Source organism: Lactuca sativa, chromosome 5 (genome assembly GCF_002870075.4).
Source record: "Lactuca sativa cultivar Salinas chromosome 5, Lsat_Salinas_v11, whole genome shotgun sequence".
NCBI classification, from domain to species: domain Eukaryota; kingdom Viridiplantae; phylum Streptophyta; class Magnoliopsida; order Asterales; family Asteraceae; genus Lactuca; species Lactuca sativa.
Window position 1 is genome coordinate 132,782,985 of NC_056627.2, and position 19,465 is coordinate 132,802,449.

The window sequence follows — 19,465 nt, forward strand, 5'->3', positions numbered from 1 at the left end:
AAACTTAGATCTAACATATCATAAACTGAATTAGGGTTTATAGAATTACCTTTGATTGTTATATAGCAATAACAATCAAATCCTTGCTTGAATTGGCTTCAAAAGCTTAGTGCCTCAAATGCTGCACCTCTAATGGAGTCACAAACACCTTATGCAACTTGGATGAAGAAGAGAATAGAGGGGAGGCACCAAAAACGGCTGGAAACCCTAGAGAATCAGTTGTCCACTTTTTGGGAGCCTGAGGGGTCCTTTATATACTTGTGTGGGCTGCTAGGGTTTCAGTCAAAACCCTAATGGACAGCTTAAACTCTAAGCAGCCCATGGAACCTTCTGGATAAGGCCATGGACGAAAATATGATGGGCTTCCATCATAATTTCGTTCACCCCTTGTTTCTTTAGCATTCCTTAGCCCAATAACTCAATTATCCAATAATTGCAGTCCAGTCCCCTGAATTTAATTAATCTCTTTTAGCCACAAAATTAATTAACAATTAATTCTTGACTAATATTAATTAAACAATATGATTTCTCCTTTAATATATTATTCTCATAATATATTAATAAATCATATTTAAACCTTTCTCTCCTTAAATCATCCTACATATTGCTATGGTGAAGGCAACCCAAAAGGACCATGCTCATAATCGGGTCAAGTATATACCAAAATAGTTATGGACTTAGACACTAATCCAACAGTTAGGACCTTAGGGCTTATGAGGACGAATTCATCACAGGGCCGGTTCATCAATAGCTCTGTATACACCTTTGAATAGAGGACGATTCAGGAAACTAGAAAGAAAGAATCAAAGAAAGAAGTAGACGATGGCGATTGGCGAGAGAGAGAGACAGGGCAGTATGCGAATGCGATGGCCAATGGCGATAGCCGATAGACTAAAAGTCTAAATATTGATTTCAAACTGTTATCGTCCATGTCCATCTCCATTCTCAAGAAAGGATGCCTCGTGTTCTTCATCTTCAATTACTGGATGTTTAGATCGAAGAGTCGGATAGCGTGTACTAGGTCTCCAAGAATCCGCTCCAAGAATCCGCTGCCCTCTTAAGCCTTGAACCGGTTGGATTTTGCTGGACTAATCTTCATGGCCCAAATATACCTATAAGAGACTTTGAAAAATTGCTGCCCCATTATAAATTGATGCCCTGGGCCATTGCCCAGCTCGCCCTGGGCTTGGGCCGGCTCTGGCTTTTGAAAGTTGTTCTATAAAGATGGACGGAGTCAATGCAGATTGGCTTCGGGCTCAAGGTCAGGGGCGGACGCAGAATTTCACAGTAGGGGTGTCACGGGAAAGTCAGGGGTTGCACGATAATAAAATAAATTTTTCAAAAAAATTCGAAAAATTTTCCACTGCGTCCGGAAAAGTTAGGAGTTGCCGGTGCCACTAGTGACCCACCCTAAATCTGCCCCTGCTCAATGTGGTACCGCGATACCACGGATAACACTACCTGTTAAAAACCAAGATTCACATGGTATTCAACTCATTGATTCACACGGTATTCAACTCATTGCTCGCTCTCTCTCTCTCTCTCTCACAATCATATATAACAAACTACCGATGCACCAAACGATTAACCAATTTCAGCTATCTAAGAAGCTTCACAATTCCACTATTCACAATGCATTCTGAAAACCCAATTCTAATATTCTACTCCCTGAAGCATCAAATTATATGATGTTTAACGCGAAGATTGAAGAATCTGAATAATCAAGTGATGAACCCAACCCTTAAAGCCAAAATGAAGAATCAAGCGAGGAACCCCGACCCATCCCCAACAGCTCACAACGCATAGAAAGCCAAAAAAAATGGACCGAAAAAAAGGGGGTTGGCGAAGGCTTATATCAACATTTTGGAAAACTATGACCGAAGAATTTAACAAATATTTGAGCCTTTTTGGGAAAGAGCTCTAAAACACTTCAACCAAGGAGATTTAGATTGATATAAGCATCAAATGAACTCCAAATGGAAGGATTTATAGGCAAAAGTTACCAAAATTTAATTGCATCTACAACCAAAAAATCTGTAACACCTGGATCCCGAGGTACTTTATATTATTTTCAGTTTTGGCATTTTTAAGGTTTGTCATGGCATGGTAGAGAGGTGCCACGATGTGGCAAGTCTAGCTTAGTTCGCGTATTTCATTTAAGTCGTCACGGTGTAGCAGTATAGGCCACGACGTGGCAGCTGGCAAGTGGCGAACCCTATTTTCTGGGTTTTGCTCCCTTATTAAAGGAATGAGTCCTTTTGGTGTTCTTTGAAGGAAGAAAGAAGAAGAAGTGAGCTAAGATTCAGCAAGCTAGTTGTCATCCTTTGTGTTGGCACTCTTCTGTACCTTTGTAAGTGTCCAAGACTTGATTTTTATCATGATAGGTTGTTAGATCTTATGTTTTGTCCCTAAATCTTCATGTTCTTGTGGGTTGGAGTGATGGGATCTCACAAAGTTTGCAACTTTATGAATCTATGGGACATTTGACATGATTGTTGGTTTGGATATGGTTTCTAGTTGGGTTTTGATCCATGCATGATTTCCATGGAAAAACCCTTATTTTGACTTACTATGGCTTCAAGTCATGCATTGGACATGCATGTCTATAAAGCAACAACTTTTGTGTTGGTTTTGATAATAGAAACTGATCTGGAGTAAATGAGTTATGGACTTTTCGGAATAAGTGTTTAATAGGGAAAGTCATGTCTTATTTAGCCTATTTGAAATATAGGGTTTGAGATTTTGACCTTTTGAGTGGTCTTAACAGATAAACTTGGAAACTTTATCCTTCTAGACCTGGTTTCGGACCAGATATGAGCTTTGGAGCTCTTAGGATCGCAAAAAGCAACCTAACCCATTAAGTTGCTGAAAACCTAGTGCCCACAGCGTGACAATAGGTCGCCACGGCGTGACGGTGGGTAAAATCATGACAGACTGTTACTAGAGGGCCACAACATGGCCATAGGTGGCCACGACGTGGCGGCTGACTAAAGTCTACATTGACCGTAGACTTTTGACTTGAGTTGAGTTTTTGTCAGTCACCTAGTTTGGAGGAAGAGCTAAGGGTTTATCTGGTTTAACTGAATAGATGGTGCATTTTTTGTCGGTAAGAGCGGTAGTAGTTGAGCATTTTCTGTGAGGTGAGTCTTCTCACCATGCTGGTGGGTCAAAGGTACCAATACCGGCCTACTGATTTGTATATGTAGTATGTATGTGTTTATATGACTATTATTGATATGAATGTATGTTATATGCATGGAGCCAATTCGAGCTCAGAGTCATTATGGACTCAGGGTTGATACAGACTCAACACAACTACATGTTGTTTCATGGAGTCATTAAGGACTTGGGGTTGATACGAACCCGGGAGTTGACACAGACTCGACACAGCCACATGATGGTATATTTGTTCATGTGTATGATGCATGTGGTATTTTGGGGAAGCTCACTAAGCTTTGTGCTTACAATTTATGTTTATAGTTTCAAGTATTTCCGATACGAAAGAGAAGGGCCCAACATGATGGCACATTTGTCTTATGTTTCTGCACTTATGATTACTGTTATTTTGATGTTTTGGATAATTTGTATCATGGTTATTTCTGAGACATATGATGTATGGAATTAATGAATTTAAAAATGAAACATTTTATCACTGTTTTGGGATGTTACAAAATGAATTTATGTGCGAGTGGAAGATTTGAGGTCAATATTTTAAAGTCGAAACAAAGTGAGTATCGCAAGCTCTATAAATTGAAAGCTTTTCCAAAAGATGAATTTATGTGCGAGTGAAAGATTTGTCATTGTCCATTCCATAAACCAAAAAACAATTAATTGTGTAGGTTGGGGGATGTTAGGGATGGAAGTGGGAGAAGGAATAAAAGTTGATGTGGTAATGAGTTGACATGTGGGTTAGGATGGTGAGAATGATTGACTCCCACCATCATAAGATGGGTATATTTACATATTATGTATCTCCTATTTTACTAAATGATTTGTAGCATAGTTGTATCAGATGTTATGTTGGTGGAAATGTGTCATCAGAGGGTTCAAGTAATGCGTGGGACAAAAGTGTTGCAAAAAATATTCAAACCATAAATTGAAACCATATTATTGAATCACCAAGATATAAAAAAAATGCATACATTTATTATGTCTTCTTCTTGATGCATAACTTAGAAGACAAAACAGAACATATGTGTCATGACCTTCCTCACAAAGACCCCTTAGTTTTCTTCAACTAATCTTGTTGATGGGGAAGGGGGTCCAAGTTGTCATAGAAATTGATATTGTTGGGACCAACCACCTTTATACCCAAAAGATTAGAGTACCCATTAAACTCTAAGACTGATTCGTATGGTTCCAAGCATTTACGTTGCCAGGTAAGCATCAATATTCTTCTTCTCTCCATCATTTTTTGGGGGGTGGTGTTCCAAGCATTTAATGTTGTTATAAGGTCAAGAAAGAAGAAAAACAAAGGAAGAAAGAGAGAAGAAGGGTGCGCTGAGCCAAGTTACAAAGAAAACAAGTTTTAACATAACAAGCAACAAGAAGCATGAATGGTGTTCCTCCAGCCATAATAGCATTGTGGTGGTGTCACGTTGTCTCCTCCACGCACAGCCTAATAATGTCATACTTATGATATTTAATTGTAAATTCTGGAATAACTTAGTAACCTCACAGATGTATATAGTGACCACACTTATGGTTAGTAATTTACAATATATCTAACTTTATTAAAACTCGAAGCCTGAAAATGTATTGCAAAAGTTTTAGGCGCATTGCTATTCCTTTTAACTTTATTTCCTTAAAAACAATCTGGTCCATCTTATCAATAACTATAGAACCAAAACAACTTTGATTATACATTTATAAGAAGACTAAACCACTATAATCACCATACTTACAGAACCAATGATATAAGATCAACTGCGGATGAAAACAACATACAACATAACCTATACATGTCTATTTTCAACTAGTCCAACTATATAGCCTTAAGTAAGATCTACTTTATGCTAACATAAATAATGCAAGGACTTGACTTCAAGACTGATAAAAATGGTACTTATGCAACATAGATATTGCAAGGACTTCAAGACAATGATAATATATCATTGATTTTATTCTGCAAAATATCATAACACGATGCATGGATATAAAGTCGACTAAAATCGACTTTTTTCTGTTGAATATCGTAAGACAATGTATGGATATAAAACAACTAGTAAGTTCTAGTCCACAGTTTCCATTCCATCATATTTCGTCTGTTTCTATATAATATAATGATTAACATAACATGAGAACTTTGAAGAGAACAATCACAACTTTTTATAGAATGTGACAAAAATGCAACAGTTTTAGTAACATAAAAAGGCGCACTCTACCACCCACTTGAAAAAGAAACTAAAATAAAATTGCAACCTCTAACCCTCCTAAACATAAGCAACGTTTAGTTTGATATATATACTACTTACAATTTCATAAAACCAAAAACTCTACACATCTGGATGATATATTTTTTTTTCTTAAATATGCAACCATAACAAATAAGCAAAAGTAACTGTAGACAGATGCAATCAAACAACATCAGTAGTTTTTTGTAATAAGAACACTTTTAGCTTCAAAAGAAATACATTACTAGTTTACTACACTTAAGCAGTTCTCCCATGTACCATATTTAGAGCTGAAAGTACCACCACCAGTTTGCTGAGCATACTCAGAGATAACAGCACGTGCACAAATGTCCCAAGTCCTTGCAATTTCTTTAAGTGACATCGGTTGTGACAGGCTTCTTAGAGATATACTGAACCTTGATTTCGCCTTCACTGATAGATCCTCATATTCCTTGCTGCAATCACAAAGGTCAAATATGTCATTTCACCTTGAAAATAATGCTGTTTTCCCTAACTAAAACAGAATTAGTTATTACCTGATTTCAACTGGAAACTTATCCAAGAGAATTGGAGAACAATTTGGATAATTTGCAGGAACAAGCAATCGTAGAGGTTGAATAGGTGACTATTATGAGATTCAACAAAACAATTTTTAGATAATTAAATTAAAAAAAAAAAAAGTAGGTTGCTATTATGAGATAACACTTACCATTTGGGCAGAAGCATATTGGGACTTTAAGTTTGGACCAAGAGCTACTGCACTGAAGGAGCATTTAACCACAGTTCCATCGGCTCCCTCAGAGGCTGTTGAGGCTGCAGCAGGGTCAACATCTTCCGCGCTAATGTCCACCACAGTGTCTATGAGTCCTCGGTTTATCTCCTTTATTTCTTCCAAAAGGGCATGGTTCGTCTGTAACATTACAGAAGATGAAATATCAGGGTTACATAGCAACCAACTTTCATTGATTTGTTTTCTTCTCATTACAAAATTGTAGTTTGAAAAATCTATCATTACTTGTTTAATAAAAAGAGTACCTCAATGCGGGGCCTTTTGATTGCAGAAGATGCAGTTGAATCAAGTTCTGAAGTCTCAGCACAAGTCAACTGTTTGAAGCTATCATTCACACTTCCAGCAGATGAAACAACATTTAAAGGCATTGCACTTGTGAACCTTTTCATCTTTCTAATGGCATTGGGATTTGTTCCCTCTTGAGTGACGAGAGTTCTTGCTTGAAGCCGACATTTTGTCATGGCAACCAAATCCTCACCAACTGCAGCTCTTGATCCATTACCTGGTGCTGATCCTGCAATCCTATCAATCATACTCACCACTGAACCAATGTCATCAACAGATGAACTCAATGCATTCGATGAAATTGATTTCACCTGTCAACCAAAACTTTTACTAGTTAAATGGTGAAATTTATTTTATAACTTTTTGCAATTTACAAACTTACCACTTTGAGTAATCTGTCAAGAGGCTGTTCTGCAGCACTAGACTTCCCGGACCCAATCGAAGCCACAACACCATTTCCATCTGGACTAGTAAACTCAGCAAGCAAAGGGGAAGCCGAAATGCCAGGTGTCCCAATAGAAAGATTTTGACTAGTCAACACTGCCCCACTTAACTGCCCATGTCCATGTCCAATGTTTCCACCATTGGTCAAAGATGACACACCGACACCACTCATTAACTCCCCTGGCAGAGGAGAAGCTCCAGGAGTTGAAGGTGAAGGAACAGTAAAAGGCGAGTTAGCAGGTTTAAACATATTCTGTCCATCAATCTGTGGAGATGCATGTTGAGAAATTTGTGGGGACCCGCCACCTGGGATTAACTGAGGTGAAAACGGACTGCCACCTGGCTTCATTTGCTGGTGGTACCCCGCCCGCTGTCCCGCCACCTGTTGAAAAGTCCCCGGTTTCACACCGCCCATTTGCTGTTGTTGTTGTTGTTGTCTGAGTTTGATATCACCACCAGTATCATGAAGCTGAGTCATCTGGTTAACTTGAGTCCCCTGTTGTCTGAACTGCTGCTGTTGTTGTTGTTGCATGAGTTGTTGTTTCTGAAGGAATTGTTGCTGCATTTGGCGATTTTGAAATTGCTTCAGTTGTTGGCTTTGAAGAAGCTGTTCTTGTTGTTTAATATGAAGCATGTTTGGGTTCGGCTGTAGGGTACCCATGGGATTCATGTTCATTTGTTGGGACCCACTCCCACTCATACTTTGACCAGGGTCAAGACTAGAAGTGGGCTGCATTGAATTCATCATAGTTTGTTGAGGATTTGAACCCCCGGTTAGAGAAGACATGGGATTTCCATTTTGCTGTGAGTTTCCCTGTAAGTTGACCGGATTGACCGTTTGCATTTGGGAACTCATTGGGTTTTCATGTGTTTGTTGTGATTGTGATTGCATATGTGGTGGAGGAAGTTGTTGTTGTGGTTGTTGTTGTTGTTGTGTGGGGGCGGGTTTCCGGCGATTTGAGGTGATGACATGGACAATCTGCTTCTCATAAGTACTCAGTTTGTCTTTATAATTGGCTAAAATGTTGTGCTTTTGGATCTGTAAGAATGCCATGAAACGTTCCAACATGTTTTTGAATACTTTTAGCTTCTCAAGTTGCTCGTTCTTCGGTTGCTGAGGAAGAGAATCATGCTGGACAACAAAGTTTTTTGTTAAATGCAAGAAATAGCAATGTACTTTTACATATTTATTTATTGGAGTTTGAAAAAATCAAGTAATTACTTACCTGCTGTAATTTTCCAAGAATTTTCTGGTGCATGTCATTTAAATCTAGTAGATACAGATCCTTCATAGCTTTTATCTGTAATCCCAAAAAATATAACTTCAGGTTCTATAGCCTATTGCCCTATTCTGACAACTCACTCATCATATACATCACCTTTTGATAGACTTCCTCTTGCCAATCTCCACCATTTGCATTACCCGTCTGAGCTGTCGAATCTAATGATGCTACAAATAATTTACAAGATTAGCATCACGAAATACAATAATATATTTTAAAACAATCACATGTAATAAAAACATTACTTGATGAAGCCTCTTGCATAGGTCTCTGTTGTTGGAAAAGCTGTTTCTGTTGATCAATTACATTCTGCTGCTGAAATCCACCTGCTGTTGGAAGCCTTTGTTGCATATTCCCCTGCATCATATTTGGCTGTTGTTGCATACCCACGCCTACCTGGCCTGACTGTGCTTGCATATGTGGCATCACTTGCTGCTGTAACTGTGGCTGAGACTGTTGAACTTGATTTGGCAATAAACTCCCTGAATTTTGCTGATTCTGTTGTTGAACTTGAACTGGAATCTTGGATTGCATCATGTGTTGTTGCATTCCAGAGTTACCAGATTGAGTTCCAAGCAACTGCTGTTGACCACCTGATTGACTACTTTGACCAATATGTTGCTGTTGCATACCAGAAAGATTGTTATGTTGACCGATCAGATGCTGTTGTGGCTTATTTTGTTGACCTAACATCCTCTGTTGCTGTTGCATGTCTGAATAGGTATTCTGTTGTCCCATGAGCTGGTTTTGTTGCATGTTTGTAGCATTCGGTTGTTGCCCCATTGGATTTGACTGTGTTGGTTGTACTTGCTGCTGTGTTGGTTGTACTTGTACTTGTACTTGCTGCTGTCTTTGTTGTCTTAGAGCAGATTGTTGATGGTTCATTAAAGGCTGACTAGATTGTGGTACAACTGACTGTTGATTTTGAACCGATTGCATCATTGTTGGTTGCATGACAGATGGCTGCAACAAATTCTGTTGCTGTTGTTGTTGTTGTTGTTGCTGAATTTGTTGCATTGGTGCAATATTGCCTTGCTGAACTTGGAGCTTCTTATTTGCCATTTGTTGTAACTGTTGTTGATAAAGATAATGAGAGTTTTGAGTTGGTTGTTGTTGTTGTTGTTGCTGCTGTTGTTGTTGTTGTTGTTGTTGTTGTTGAGGAGCAAGTTGTTGTTGTTGTTGTTGTTGTTGTCTTCCTTGTATTTGTCTTTGATTTGCAAAATTATTGGGGCCCATTGTATTTCCTACAGAATTTTGTTGAACTTGAACCCCTGACATATTTTGAATGTTCTGCAAGCTTGGATTTTGGCTGGAAACATTTGAAATTGTAGATTGTGCTAAGCCAGTGCCAGGTGGCATTGCAGCTGACAAGCTAGAAGAACCTTGGATTCCAGATGAGCCGAGGTTATTGTGCATGGTTTGTGACAAAAGTTGCTGGTTTTGTTGAGGATGATTAGAGGGGACAGGAATAGGAAGTGGTTGACCTTGGCTGTTGACTTGCTGCATGACTTGAGAGCCTGTTTAACAAACAAAGAACATTAGGAAAAAGTGAAGAAGAAGAAGAAGACTATAGTCTATTTAGAAATACCTGGATCTGAGGGGTTTACACTATTAGCACCAGAGTTTGACTGCATAGCATCTGGCATAGGATTTTGTGATCTGGTTTCCATAGTCAACATCTTCAAGGATATCTTCCGCAAGTAATCAGACTGCAAACCAAATTAAATGAAAATTTAAGGTCACAAAGTACCTTAGAACATGTGTGGAACATCATATCATGGAAAAGACAACAAACCTGACTTGTTGCAGCAGTATAAATTTTCTCTTCAAATCTCACAGCTATTTTCTTAAGTTCCTGTAGCCCTTCATGTCCAGAGAAGGGAAGATGTCTCTTCAAGGTATCCATTCTATGTAATCATAACATGGATCAGAGATAAGATTACTACTATATATGGAACATAAAATATGTAAATATAAGAGAATGATGTGTATATGTATACACACATTTTGTTCACAATCCTTTGTCGTGAGTCTGCTTGCAGTTGAGCCCTCCAATCACCAGATTCCATAGAGGAGTCACCAACACCACCACTTGCACTCTGACCAGCCCTCCAATTACTATCCATCTCTTATTTGATTATTGATTTTCAGCCCTAAAATACAACTATATTTGCAACTATCAGAGACGATTTAGAAAAATTAGAAAGGTACTTAGTTTCCAAATATGAAGCACCCATACAAGGGTTAAGTAAAGGTTTGAGTGTTGTGCACACAATAAGTTCAGGTGTCTGGATGCGCACAGGATGTGCACCCATTAAGTAGAATAAGAAAGAAATGGATGCATACATCTATGTATATAGTGTGCCACACATATTTTTGAAAATTTCAAATCCATCCATCAGGTAAGCTGTGGGACAGATTTAATTCCAAATTTCCACGGTTCCTAGGCTTTAAGCTTCAAAATTGATGCGCAGCATCCCACGAGTTCTTAGGTTTTCAAATCAAACAAAATTGTTATATAAATAGTAAAAAATCGGTGTTGTATTTACAACAAAAGCATATCGATTTTGCAATTGATTACTACTAAATTTAACATCGGCACACCCAATTACTAGTTCTATGATAGTGGCAAGGTTAAAGTTCCTGTTTGATTGAGTAAAAAGAGGGCCGGCAATTATATAGCGTACATACTTGAGAGATGCCTAATTCTTAGAATTAGGGTTTTGTTACCCAGCACACACCAAGCATATGGACGTAGTCGTTCTTTCTTCCTCTCTATCTGAAATCATAATCCAACAATTTTCAAAAGTAAACGATCCAGTATAAGGAAGAAATTGAACCAATTTGCGTGTAGTTGGATGCAAGGAACAGTCAATTTGCAAAAGGTTACCGTGAAATGGTCGCCGGTGATGGAGACGTGGAAGATGATCCCTACACCGACGGGAGGGTGAACACAAAATGGATCGAGACAAGAAATTGAATTTTGGGATAAAAGTTTGAACACAACTCACAAGGCTTGCAATAATGATCGATGGAGTCCAAGACGAACATATATATACACCTGTGCATCTGGGTTTAACTTATAGAAAATGACCAAACTAGCGTGTTTTTTTATAAGGTTTTACCGTAATAGTCATAAAAATAATAGACAAAATTGGTTTTCTTAAAATTGTCCCTTTAATTCAAAAAAGTTTGGATTAGCATCAAGTTTAAATTTTTTGTTTTACTGAGGTTTTGGTCCAATTTACTTTAAACTTTTTTATAAAGACGATTTTGCCCTTGCTTTTTGTTTTTTTTAGTTTTTTATTTATTTAAATATTTTTCTGACTAAAAGAAAAATTAAAACTCTCTCTCTCTCTCTCTCTCTCTCTCTCTCTCTCTCTCTCTCTCTCTCTCTCTCTCTCTCTCTCTCTCTCTCTCTCTCTCTCTCTCTCTCTCTCTCTCTCTCTCTCTCTCTCCTTTTGAAGAAAATATCTCATCTGGGTATCTTTTCAATCTCGTTTTCATTTGGGTTTTTCTAAATCATAACTCAATGGAAATCAATTGTGAGTTTTTTTTTCAGGGGTAACTTAAGAATCAGATTCCTAAATTCGAATCAAAAACTAAAATTGTGTGTTCGTGTTTCTGGAAATCAATTTAAGAGTGCGTGTGGGTGTTCTAAATTTCTGGAAATTGATTATTAGGTGTTCATCCCTCATCTTCATATGGAAATCGATTATGTGTAATTGGATTTATGCTTCGATGGTTGTTTACAGGAATAAAAAAGATGAAAGAAAGTTAGTTGACTGGATATGAAGAGGAGGAGGGGTTTCAGATCGACAAATCTGAAGAAGAATTTCAGACTTCACTGGCTCAGATCTGTTCTTGTCTGAGGAGGAGATCGGAGACATGAGCTCACGACTGAAGACTATCGTCAGAGAGATGAGGTAGAGAAGCAGATTTCGATTCAGGGTTTTTTCCTCTGTCGTTTCGTCTTCAGATCATCGTCTATGTGTTCAGATGAAGAGCCCAAGAACCCACGAGCTCGATCTGATTTCGTCTTCATGATTTCGTTTTCTTCTTTCTCCCTTATTCGATATGCCCTCTATTTCGTCTTTTGATACCATGGTATTGGAGGAGTGGAGGGTGTGGTTGGGGTGGGTTTTTCGGTGACACTGAAAATCGAGCCACAGATGGTGAAGATGAACTGAGAAGGGTGTGGTGTTGATCCTGACAGTGATGAATAACACAAATAGATATGAAAACAGATGGAGAAGACAAACATATCTGAAAACAGATGGAGAAGACTAACCTTAGATATGATTCCTCATTCTCTTTTCTCCATCTCCATTGAGAATTGACGTGTTCAACAATTTGTTCTAGGTGTTTTTTTTGTTCTTTTTTTTTGTTCATCTGGACAATTTTCAGGAAGAATATGGGTAATTGGAGAGAGAGAGAGAGAGAGAGAGAGAGAGTGATTTATTTTTATTTTTTTAAATCTGAAAATCAGAATCACAAAAAACAATTAAGAAAACAAAAAAGAAAATCATATTAACATGGGCAAATTTGTCCTTTTGAAAAAAATCAGAATAGAATGGACTAAACAAGCAACAAAATGAAAAGTTTGGACCTCTGGTGCTAGTCCAAACTTTTTTGGACAAAAGTGGCAATTTTGAGCAAACCACAAGGACCATTTGTGCAGTTTTGTCAAAATAAAAAGATTACCAAATTATCAACTATGCAGACTCAAAAATACTGTTGACATGTTAAATATGTTATTTTTTCGTAGAAATTAAAATGACGTCGTTTTGGTCATCGTTGACTCCAAAATATGGATTGTTGATTGTGAAAAGGAATAACGAATTGAGAGGGTAACATACTATTGCTTCTAATCACATTTGGTCCCTAAACTTTTTTCCGTGCTCTAATAGCCATTTAACTTGTTGATTCGTGTAAATATTCCCCCTACGACTGCTTTTTGCCGATTGCAATGGACAGGGCCAGCCCGATACATGGGCCGCTTGGGCAAAGGTCCGAGGCAGCAAGGAAAAAGGGGCATAATTTTAGCCCAATCTATTATAGGTAAACTCATCCCATTAATGATTAAACTGGTGTCGAAGTGTTAGACTATCTATTCCCATCGACGATTCTTTAATCGAGGTAGGAAAGCAAAGGCGCGAAAACTAAAATCACCAATTCGATGCATTGAAAAGCAAAGATGCAATAATAACGATGTAGAAGACGATGAGTTTCCTATCGGTATATGTATCTAACCTCCTGATTCTTCAATACATCTATACACCCCAGTCTTTCACATTCCAATCATATTTGGTATTTTAGTAGACCAAGCATTCAATTTCTAAAACTATAAGACGATATCTCTCTAATTCTCTCTTTAATTCTTAATTTTGGTCTTGATTTGGCGATTTCTATATTCTATCTGTATACCATCCATGGAGGATAGTCGATGCACTCCCCGATTTAATCTGTTTTGTTACCCATTCGATTCCTTAATAGTTGATACTTTTTCCCATTTAATCAATTTTTGGATACAGGCTGTGAATAAATCCTGATTTTTAAGTTGTTACAACGATGCTACTGACTTTTTAGTTTGAAAAGTAAAGAGTGAAGACAAGAGTTCAAGACTTCGGAATTGGAGTTCAAAGTTTGCTTTATGCTTCTAGAGGTATTTTTCTATTTGATTAAAAGTCGTATTTTATCTTTCTGACCTTCTCTCTAGTTAATCTGTGTTATCTTTTATCTAATCTCTAAAGTTCGAAATTTATTTGAATGTTGGAGGTATTTTTATGTGTTTTGATTTCTGATTTTATAGAGGCATGGAGTTCATATGTTCATGTCTTTGACTTCATATTTGTTATCTCATTCAGGTTTACTTTTCTCTCTGAGTATGCCTAGATTCTTGGAGACTTAGAGTTCCAATTATAAGGATTTATTATTTCATGGCCGCTTGGTAAATGATTAATAAATATTTATGACTGTTTTTTATTTGATTAGTTTGATGTTTTAAGTATTAAGTTTTGTATTTCTGTTTTGAAGATTCTGAATGACAAAAATAGTTAAAGTAATTTGTTTGAATGTGTTGTGATTTTGAAGCCTGTTGTACCTGACGATTTGGATGTTTGGAGTTCAGAACTACCTCTATACTTGTATAAACCATTCAACTTTTTTGGTTATTTTAGTTTTCATTATTTTAGACATAACTAAAATAGTGTATCTACTAATTCTTCTCTAATATAGTGTTAAATGAACTTGATTAACATATAAGTATTATCGACTTTGTTATTGTAGATAGTGTGAGTTAGATTTTCAATTGATGAAAATGTAGTATATTTACCATTGAAGGGTATAAATGTAATGTTGTATTAATATAGAATTTAATTAATTAAAAAAAATTCGGTGTTTATGCTTAATAATTTTTGTTATATAAACGTTTTTTGCATCGTTCGATACAAACATATGGGCATCATTTCTTCATCTCGCCCATGGTATGAAAAACGAATGGACCGGCCCTAACAATGGATTGATCGATCATACATGTCAGTTTGATCCTACATGACATGTAGGGCTAATGTTATTAAAAGAGGGTTGTATATGGTTCCTTTATTGTGCCCTAATACATCGATGGCTTCCTCTTACAGCTTCTCATCATCTATCAATTGATCAAGCAAGAATTCAACAGTGAACGATCCAAAAACTTGTGATTGTGGGTTCCATGCACGTATTCTAACGTCGACAACACCAAAGAATCCAGGGAGGCATTTCATGGTGTGCAATGAGGTAAGCTATTTCACTTGAATCTTCTCCCTTTTTCTGATTCCTTTTTCCTAATTTGAAATCTCATTATGAGCTATTTGTGTTTAAGGGTAAATGAAAATATTGGAAATGGTTGGATGTAGAACCTATACAAATGCCTCTAATGGAAGTGGTGGAGGGAATGAAAGCTGAATTAGTAGCACTGAAGACCGAAGTAGAGAAGGTGAAAGAAGACATGGAACAAATGAAGAAGGAAAAGTACTTTGATGCCATTGCAATGAAGGAAAAAATATATAAGTTTACCATAGGATTTCTTTTGTTGATCATCGTGTATATGATGAAATGATGTGAAATGATGTATTGGAAGATGTTGTTTGAATGGACTGAAGGCATTATCTTAACTTCTTGTTGGAATGGAATGAAGTAATTTTGATTGGAAGGGAATCACAAAGTAGTAATTTTAACCGGAATGGAATCACAAAGAAGTAATTTTGACTAGAATTAGAAAGAAGTAATTTTGACTGGAATCACAATGTAGTAATTTTGACTGGAATGGAATCACAAAGTAGCATACATATAACAATGAATACATATATGTTCATGTTCAAAAGATTGATTTGAGAGAAAATGATGACTGAAAAGAAACTTCTTCTTATTTCTCATCTGAACAACTACTGAACTATTACATATATGTACAATTAATAACATTACACATCAAGACGTCTAACTAACTTGTAACAGACTAAAAAGTAGAAAATGACGAAACTACCCTTGGTAGCTAAAACTGATTAACTGTCATATTAGCTAAGCTAACAATATATGATTCCATTCTTTGACTGTAATGGAATCACTGAGACAACAATGCATACAAATAACAAGAAAGTAATTGAATATGGTGGTTGGATTCATTGAAATACTTCATCAATATTCGAAATTAAATAAAGGGCAAGTAGTTGTCTGCATACACAAAAGATTCCTACTAGGGACCACAAAAGAAGGGCCACCATGTGCCCACACACCCAAAAGAAAAGCGTAAATAAAACATAGTACTTTGTCTTTACATCACAACTTGATAACAAAAGATGTGCCCACCCACTACCTACACATAACTTAATCAAGGATTGCAGGGTTCTCTACACTACTCCCAACCCCAGGTATGTTCCTCCTCAATGCCATTTTGACAATCCTTTCAAAAATTGCCTCTATCCACTTCTACCAATTGGGGCCTTTCTTGGGACAGGCCTTGCAACTGCTGGTGGTGGTGGTGGAGGTGGTTGGGCTGTTGGTGATGGTGGTGGAGGTGGTTAGGTTGTTGCTGCTGGTTGTGGTTAACTTGGTCCTGCTCCACTACTCCTGGAGGAACTTGGTGCTGCAAAAAAATTGAAGTCTCAATTACTTATCAAAATTATGTATTATGTTCAGATGATTGGGACATTTACCTGATGTATTTATTTAGTGCTTAGATGGACACTTTTTCTTGTTATGGCCTGATTCCTTGCAAATACTACACCTTATCAGGGCTCCCCTTCTTGTCACAGAATGTCTAACTGGGCCACTCAACTCTTTTTCCATTGCATCTCTCTGCATTTTCACTGATGGCCTACCAGGTAATCTTCTTTTTTCGGGAGGTAAAGGCCTTTGATAAGGAACTTCTTGCCACATATCACTACCATTGAGAGGGTTAATGCTATAATTGTAGCATTTTAGATAAGCCTTTTTACTATATGATTGGGACACATATGTTTCTGCATGTTTATTCAAGGAATAGATTGCAGATACTCCATGTAAGCATGGTATCCCTGTAAGTTTCCATATTCTATATGCACAAGTCTTTGCAAGTAGATCCACTCCATATGCTGTATCATTGAACCTAACTTCATACTTTTGATAACCACAAGGAGTAACCCCCCACAATCTATATAAGGCAATAATGACTACAAATTAATAGCTAATCACACAAACTAATAAAAACCATTTGTTGAATTGTAAAACTACATGTTACCTCTGTTTAACCTTCAAGTCTTGTATAAGCTTCCTAATACTTGTACAGATAGTCAAATCCCATTCATTTCCTTCTACTCTTTTACTGTATATCCTCTCCATCACAAATATCATAATCTCCTCTAACATAGTGATGATTGGTTTCCTTCTAGAATGCCTAATAGCATAATTAAAACTCTCACTCACCCCATTCCCAACCGCATCACAATCTCTTCCCTCTTTAAAAAATGCCTTAGACCATGTAGTAGGATCTCTATCTATAAGGTAGTCATATGCTTGAGTATCTAAAGATTTGATCTTTTCCATTACATGTTTGAACTTCTGTTTAGTACTAGCTTTGACAGGCCTCCAGAAAAAGCTTCCTGAAATGTTGACCAGTAAACCTTTTAGCAAAATTAGCCACAATGTGTCTGGCACATTGTCTGTGTTTAACTTCTGGACACCCTTATTTTACTACTTCTAGCAACCCCTACAAATAACAACAACAAAATTAGTGAAACATGCATAAAAACAGATGTATAAATACGAACCAATGCTCAACTTGTGTCCATCAGAAAGAAGGGTAATGCCTGCACCAAGACCACTATCAATGTCATCCATGAGGAGATCTATGAACCACTTCCAGGTGGCCTTGTTCTTAACCCCAACTACAGCTCATGCTATAGGGTAGATGTGGTTGTTTGCATCCCTCCCTACAACTGCCAAAACTTCTCCCCCAATAATACCCTTTAAAAAGCAACCATCAAGGCCGATCATAGGCATGCACCCTTCCTTCCAACCATCACTTACAACTTTAAAGCAAACATAGTACTTAGAACATAATCTCATAATTTCATGATCATATGACCATAATCTCCCATAATGTTCAATTAGACTTCCTTTAATTTCTTATAATGCAAATTTCTTTGCATTTATGCATTTCCCCACACTCAAATTTATATTGAATGTTGTTAAAACTTTAGCTTTCATCTTCTTAACACTCATTTTAGGCTTCTTTATAATTTCACTTATAAACTGTTTGCCTAACCACTTATAAGTTACTATGGACCTAAACTTAAACACCTTGTTACAATTATGTTCACTAACTAGAGATTTTATCTGAAAAGTCTTCTATTTACTCATCCAAGAGGCCCAAAGTCTAAATGGACAAGTAGGTGACTTGCTTTTTTGCAACACTTAACTAACAACCTTTAGGAGTCGTTTTTTTCAAACCAAAGATCATATCTATTAGCAACTGCATAGCTGCTCAACATGATTTGAAGCTCATCAGGGTTAGAAAATTGCATACCTAACAGTGGCTTCATCTGATTCCATGGTTGTCTATCATCATGCACAGGGTATTGAGGTTCAACATATTCAACATCTTCATATAAATCATCCACATTTACTGTATGTAGATAAAGTTTGTTTAAGAACCTATCACCCATGGTTTTGTTGGTTGGGAATGGATATTCAACATCATCTTCTTCATGGTCAACATAATAAGTGTCCGACAAGATTGAGTCTTCATCCTCTTCATATTTGTAGTCTTGATCTTCACTCTCCTCTTCCTCAATCCATTCGAAGATTGGTTCGTTATAGTGGTCCACATACACATTCATTCTCCTCTCATTTGCATAAGCCAAATCCAAAAATTCATTGTAATCACCGTCATTCACCAGTGTATGAATTCCATGACTTAAAGACTATTGTGGAAGGTAGAAGTAGATGTCTTTGCTTCTACTTTTGGTGAGTTTCTAAAGGAATTCCATGAACTCCTTGTACTCAAATGCACTGAAGTCAACATCTACTAATTGTTTGTCCGGATCAAACTATACTAAATGGTTGGGTGTAAACGTTCCATTGTAGTGGAAATCCACTACAATGAAGTTTCGATCAGTGAGACATTGTGATGAAGCCATTATAGAGACCGAATGAAGATTGAAGGAGACAAAATCGGGGGTTAATGAGACCTGGTACCCTAATCGAATTTAAGGACCAAATGAGACTTCACTCTTAACTTTATTGAGGATGGGAGGCAAAATCGGGGCCTACATGCCACCTCATTGGCCACCTAGGATAAAAAAAGCCACATCAGACCGATTCAACCATTGAAACCGGCTATAATCAGTCATAGGGGGGAAATTTTTCATGATTCAACAAGTTAAATGACTATTAGAGCACGAAAAAAAGTTTAGTGGCCAAATGTGACCAAAAGCAATAGTATGTTACCCTCTCAAGTCATTATCCCTTGTGAAAAATAACATTATCAATGTTTTTCTTTTAAAACATGTATCGTTTTGTCATGTTGGCTGCAAAATCAAAATCGATACTACGTAATTTCTTACATGTTAGACTATCTCCATCTGACTTCTACTTTCCTAAAAGAAATAGAGTAAAAATAGGGTAAATATTGTTTCATTTCTAACTCTATTCCATTTTTTTACCCTAATAGTATATTTTATTTTTGTAATTTACATAGATTGTCAAACACATTTACCCTACTAATTAATTTTTAACAAATATACAATCTATCT

The 19,465-nt window shown here is 37.0% G+C and overlaps 2 protein-coding genes across 4 annotated transcripts; both read right to left on the minus strand.

Annotated features, from left to right (window-relative positions):
- Nucleotides 1–5,547: 5,547 nt before the first annotated feature.
- LOC111889989 (mediator of RNA polymerase II transcription subunit 15a) lies at nucleotides 5,548–11,244 on the minus strand. Of its 3 annotated transcripts, none has more exons than XM_023886139.3 (13): nucleotides 11,086–11,244; nucleotides 10,887–10,974; nucleotides 10,200–10,348; nucleotides 9,991–10,102; nucleotides 9,784–9,904; nucleotides 8,441–9,712; nucleotides 8,292–8,362; nucleotides 8,139–8,213; nucleotides 6,851–8,044; nucleotides 6,429–6,779; nucleotides 6,103–6,303; nucleotides 5,930–6,018; nucleotides 5,548–5,848 (listed from the first exon to the last, which is right to left on the minus strand). In XM_023886139.3, exons 3-13 carry the CDS (start codon nucleotides 10,319–10,321, stop codon nucleotides 5,638–5,640), a joined length of 3,819 nt encoding a protein of 1,272 aa, XP_023741907.2. In that variant the 5' UTR covers nucleotides 10,322–10,348; nucleotides 10,887–10,974; nucleotides 11,086–11,244; the 3' UTR covers nucleotides 5,548–5,637. The 3 variants fall into 3 exon arrangements, with proteins under 3 accessions (XP_023741907.2, XP_042758500.2, XP_023741908.2); XM_042902566.2 differs by having other exon boundaries at nucleotides 8,292–8,353; nucleotides 10,200–10,359; XM_023886140.3 differs by having other exon boundaries at nucleotides 10,200–10,359.
- A 5,156-nt stretch (nucleotides 11,245–16,400) lies between these two features.
- Nucleotides 16,401–17,549, minus strand: LOC111889995 (uncharacterized). Its single transcript, XM_023886147.1, has 4 exons — nucleotides 17,480–17,549; nucleotides 17,404–17,418; nucleotides 16,951–17,311; nucleotides 16,401–16,863 (listed from the first exon to the last, which is right to left on the minus strand). The coding sequence occupies exons 1-4, from the start codon at nucleotides 17,547–17,549 to the stop codon at nucleotides 16,401–16,403; spliced, it is 909 nt and encodes a 302-aa protein (XP_023741915.1).
- Between the last annotated feature and the right edge of the window lie 1,916 nt (nucleotides 17,550–19,465).

Bases quoted from the DNA above. Each gene is read 5' to 3' on its own strand.
- LOC111889989 (XM_023886139.3), bottom strand. From the start codon at position 10,321: ATGGATAGTAATTGGAGGGCTGGTCAGAGTGCAAGTGGTGGTGTTGGT. The intron at 6,780-6,850 runs GTAAGTTTGTAA...TTTGGTTGACAG, and splicing joins TTGACAGATTACTCAAAGTG to GTGAAATCAATTTCATCGAA. The intron at 6,019-6,102 runs GTAAGTGTTATC...ATCTCATAATAG, and splicing joins AATATGCTTCTGCCCAAATG to TCACCTATTCAACCTCTACG.
- LOC111889995 (XM_023886147.1), bottom strand. From the start codon at position 17,549: ATGGATGACATTGATAGTGGTCTTGGTGCAGGCATTACCCTTCTTTCT. The intron at 16,864-16,950 runs GTAACATGTAGT...TGCCTTATATAG, and splicing joins GACTTGAAGGTTAAACAGAG to ATTGTGGGGGGTTACTCCTT.